This window comes from Mus pahari, chromosome 18 (assembly GCF_900095145.1).
Source record: "Mus pahari chromosome 18, PAHARI_EIJ_v1.1, whole genome shotgun sequence".
In the NCBI taxonomy this organism is placed as follows: Eukaryota; Metazoa; Chordata; class Mammalia; order Rodentia; family Muridae; genus Mus; species Mus pahari.
Genome location: NC_034607.1, coordinates 287,899 through 292,253, shown reverse-complemented (window position 1 = coordinate 292,253; position 4,355 = coordinate 287,899). Strand labels below are relative to the sequence as shown.

The 4,355-nt window shown below is 47.3% G+C and overlaps 1 protein-coding gene across 2 annotated transcripts in view; it reads left to right on the top strand.

Annotated features, from left to right (window-relative positions):
* Positions 1 to 601: 601 nt before the first annotated feature.
* The window catches only part of Pglyrp2 (peptidoglycan recognition protein 2), a 7,132-nt gene continuing 3,378 nt past the window's right edge, over positions 602 to 4,355 (top strand). For both annotated transcript variants that reach the window (XM_021218210.2, XM_029531418.1), the window contains exons 1-2: positions 602 to 834; positions 2,567 to 3,574. In XM_021218210.2, the coding sequence (XP_021073869.1) occupies positions 771 to 834; positions 2,567 to 3,574 (1,072 nt within the window). In that variant the 5' untranslated portion in view covers positions 602 to 770. The remainder of the gene's footprint in view (positions 835 to 2,566; positions 3,575 to 4,355) is intronic.

Below are 4,355 nucleotides of genomic sequence, written 5' to 3'. Positions count from 1 at the left end.
ATGTTGGCCTCAGACTCAGAGATCCACCTATCTCTGACTCCTGAGTGCTGGAATTGAAGTCATGGGCCACCACTGATTTAAACACAGGAGTGGGTTTTTTTTTTTTTTTTTTTTTTTTTTTTTGGTTTTTGGTTTGGGGAGGTCTTTTGTTGGTGGTGGTGTTTGTTTGGTTGTTTGTTGTTTTGTTTTGCTTGAAACAGGCTCTCTCTACATAGCCCTGGCTTCCCTGGAACTCATTAAAGTCTTTTAAAACATATTTTAGAATAAATAAAATAAGATAAAATAAATAAGATGTAAAAAGAAGGCTGTAGACCAGGCTGGACTTCAACTCACTAAAGTCTTTTTAAAATATTTTAGAACAAATAAAATAAGATAAAATGGATAAAATGTAAAAAAAAGGGGGGGGGAGCTGGAGAGACAGCTCAAAGGCACAGTGCTTGCCCACCTTGCTTAACTCCCTAGGTTTAATCCCCAATACTGCAAAATAATAATAATAATTGATTATATTTTTAAATTCTGGAGTTTGAACTTCCCAGTCTATGGACTTCTTTTGGCAAGGACCTGTCTTGTTGACCCGTCACATCACTCTGGACGGGGACAGGACAGGAGAGAGGAGACTTTGAGACCAGACAACCTTGACCTAGGCTCTCCACTCCCACACTCCCTTACCTCCGCTGGGGTGAGCGCAACAGGTTAACTCTCATGCCCCTATCCTCCTAGGGCCTCCGAGATTCTCTGCTGGGTCTGTGCCCTGGAACTGGAGACCCACCATGAAGGCCTGGGGTGCCCTCTGGATCGTGCTTGGATTGCTGCTGTGGCCAGAGCCAGGGACAGGTGAGTCCAAGGGCAGAGGCCTGAGGGGGAGGGGTACTTGCTTTGTTCAACCCTAAAGGGACAAGGTTCCAGCTCTTAGCAAACTGTCATGTTCCCAGTCCCACAGAATCAAGGAAGGGGTGCCAGAAAGACCTGGAGATCTGGAGGCAAAAGCTAAGGACAATTTCCTGGAGAAGAGATACACAGAACCAGGACGGGAGGAAGGAGTGCTGGGATTGGTTGGGACGCAGAAGAGAAAGGATATCTTAGACAGAAAAGAGCAAAGTTACAGGATGTATTGCCCACAGAAGAGCACCAATTCCAGACCCTAGGATTAAAATGACCTTGAGGCTCTAGATGTACAAACCCTTGTTTCCAGAACATAGGAGGCTCATGAGTTGGAGGTCAGCCTGGACTACATAAAGAGTTAGAGGCCAGCCTCCGATATATAAGTTAGCCCCTGCAACAAACAAAACAACCTACCTTCTCAGATTCAAATCATACCCCTCACTTCCTAGCTGGGTAGCCTGAAGCTGCTAACACGACAGTTCCATTTCAGATGCTTCATCTGTAACGGGAAGCTAATGAGACGTACCGTATAATGTTTTGTGAGGATTAAATAGGTTAAATATGTCACTTGGAATGATGCCTGGCACATGATAAGTGGTTAAATAAACACTGGCAATTATCCAACAACCCATAACTCTGCTGCGGACCTGATAACCAAACATTTCTAGATTCTACTTGTTTGCTTTCTCTCTCTCTCTCTCTCTCTCTCTCTCTCTCTCTCTCTCTCTCTCTCTCTCTTCTTTTCTTTCTTTCCTTCTTTCATTCTTCAAGACAGGGTCTTACTACAGCTCTGGCTATCCCAGAACTCGATCTATAGACCAGGCTGGACTCAAACTCAGAGATCAGCCTGCCTCCGCTGGGTTTAAAGACATGTGCCGGTATTCCTGGCTTGGATTCCTTTTCTTAAAGAGGGAAAACCCATTCTCCTCCTCACCTTTGGTTACTCATTTGTATGTTCATCTGTCTGTGTGTCTGTCTGAGACAAGTTCCCACTCTGTAGCCAGGATGGCAGGGAACTATGTAGTTCAGGTTAGTCTTGAACTTGTAGTGATCTTCCTGCCTCAGCATTTTTAAATTAGGGGATTGCAGGCATGACCATAGACTCTTATCAAGGAAAGCATTTCATTGGGGCTGGTTTACATGTTCAGAGGTTTAGTCCATTTTTAGCATGGTAGAAAGCATGTTACACAGACATGGTAGTGGAGGAGCTGAGAGTTCTACATCTTGATCCGTAGGCAGCAAGAAAAAGAGAGAGAGAGAGCCACTGGGCCTGGCTTGGGCTCCTAAAATCCTAAAGCCCACTCCCAGTGACACACTTCTTCACCCACCCCAACAAGGATAAACCTATACCCTCTCAATAGCATCACTCCCTAATGACCAGTACTCCAAACTTATGAGCCTATGGGGGATATTTTTATTTAACCCACCACAAATGCTAACCTGGCTTGGCCTCTGTCCTGTTTGCAGTCTTATCATGGCTCCCCAGTGCTCAGGCAGTCCTACCTCCTTAACCAACAGGCAACAGTCTGGGTACTTCCGTTTCTTCCTCTACACAATGGTAGTGCTGGGCACAGTGGTGTCCGATGAAGAGCTAGGAACACTTGGAAAATGTGACCTGAACAGAAGAACGTTCCAGAGCAAATGAAGCTGAGTGGCTGGGCTGACTCATTCTTTCTTCCTGCAGCCTCCTCCTTGCCTCTGCTCATGGACTCCATCATCCAGGCCCTTGCTGAACTTGAGCAAAAGGTACCAGTGACTGAGGCCAGCACCACTGCCTCTGCATGGATTCTGTCAGTCAAGAACTTCAACACCCACAATGCCCTTCACCAGCGCTTGCTGCTGAAGGCACCAAGCCACAACACTACAGAGCCAGATCCTCACTCTCTCAGCCCAGAGCTTCAAGCACTGATTTCTGAGGTGGCTCAACATGATGTACAGAACGGGCAGGAATATGGAGTGGTGTTAGCACCTGATGGCTCCACTGTGGCTGTGAAGCCTCTGCTGTTAGGGTTAGAGGCCGGTCTACGGGCGCACGGCGTGGCTAACGTGCCCTCAGATTGTCTGGCTATCCCCTGTGATACTGGAGACACCTTGGCCACTATTGGAGCCACCTGGCCAGGACTCATGGATGCTTTTACAAATGCCCCTTCTCCAGATGTTGGAGCCACTTTACCAAATGACAAAGCGAAGACTCCCACCACTGTGGACAGACTCCTGGCAGTCACCTTGGCTGGTGACTTAGGTCTGACCTTCCTCCACAGGTCCCAGACTCGGAGTCCTCCAGGCCTGGGAACTGAGGGCTGCTGGGACCAGCTTACTGCCCCCAGGGTCTTCACACTGTTGGACCCCCAGGCATCCAGGCTCACCATGGCTTTCCTCAATGGTGCCTTAGATGGAGCGCTCCTTGGGAGCCACTTGAGCCAAATCCCTCGGCCCCACCCACCCCTCAGCCACCTGCTAAGAGAGTACTATGGAGCTGGGGTGAACGGAGACCCGGTGTTCCGAAGCAACTTCCGAAGACAGAGTGGGGCTGCTTTGACATCAGCCCCTACCCTGGCCCAGCAGGTATGGGAGGCCCTTGTCCTGCTACAGAAACTGGAGCCAGAACATCTACAGTTGCAGAATGTGAGCCAACAGCAGCTGGCTCAGGTAGCCGCCTTTGCTACCAAGGAGTTCACTGAGGCTTTCCTGGGTAAGGAGTTCCCCCTGGCTCCTCCTAGGTAGACACTTCCGGCCCACTGTGATCCCTGTGGAGCAGCAGGATCCAGGGCTCAGGAAATCCAGGGGGACAGCAGAATCTATAGCTAAGGCCAACTTCATGGGCAAAGAAATGCTAGAGTTGGTCCTTGAAGAATAAATAAGAATGTATATGATTTTTTAAAAACGTTAGAAGAGGGGTTGGGCAGAATGCATGCATAAGAAAGACCCTGCACTCAATTCCTACGATCACAGTAAACTGTACACAGTGGAGCATGCTGGTAATCCTAGCTCTTGAGAGGTGGAGATTCAAATTCAAATTCAAGGTCATTCCAAGTTCAAGGTCATTCCAAGTTCAAGGTCATTCCAAGTTCAAGGTCATTCTTGAATATATATCAAAGGCAGCCTGGGCCTCATGAGATCTTGAACTCCACACCTATCCCGCACAAGAGGCAGCATACAATTGGAGGGCAACACATGAGTGAGGGCTGACTTATTTTTAACCTGTTTATTGAGACAAGGTTATATATATAGCCCAGGCTAGTCTTGAACTTGAAAGCCCCCTTCCTTAATCTCTCAAATACTGAGATTAACAGGGATGCACTACCATACTCACACTTTTGAGTTTTCTCCTGGAAGTGGAAGGACAGATAGTGGATCCTATCTATCATTCTATCTATCTACCTATCTATCTATCTATCTATCTATCTATCTATCTATCTATCTATCTATCTTCCCTCCTTTCTTTCTTTTTCTTTCTTTCTCTTTCTTTCTTT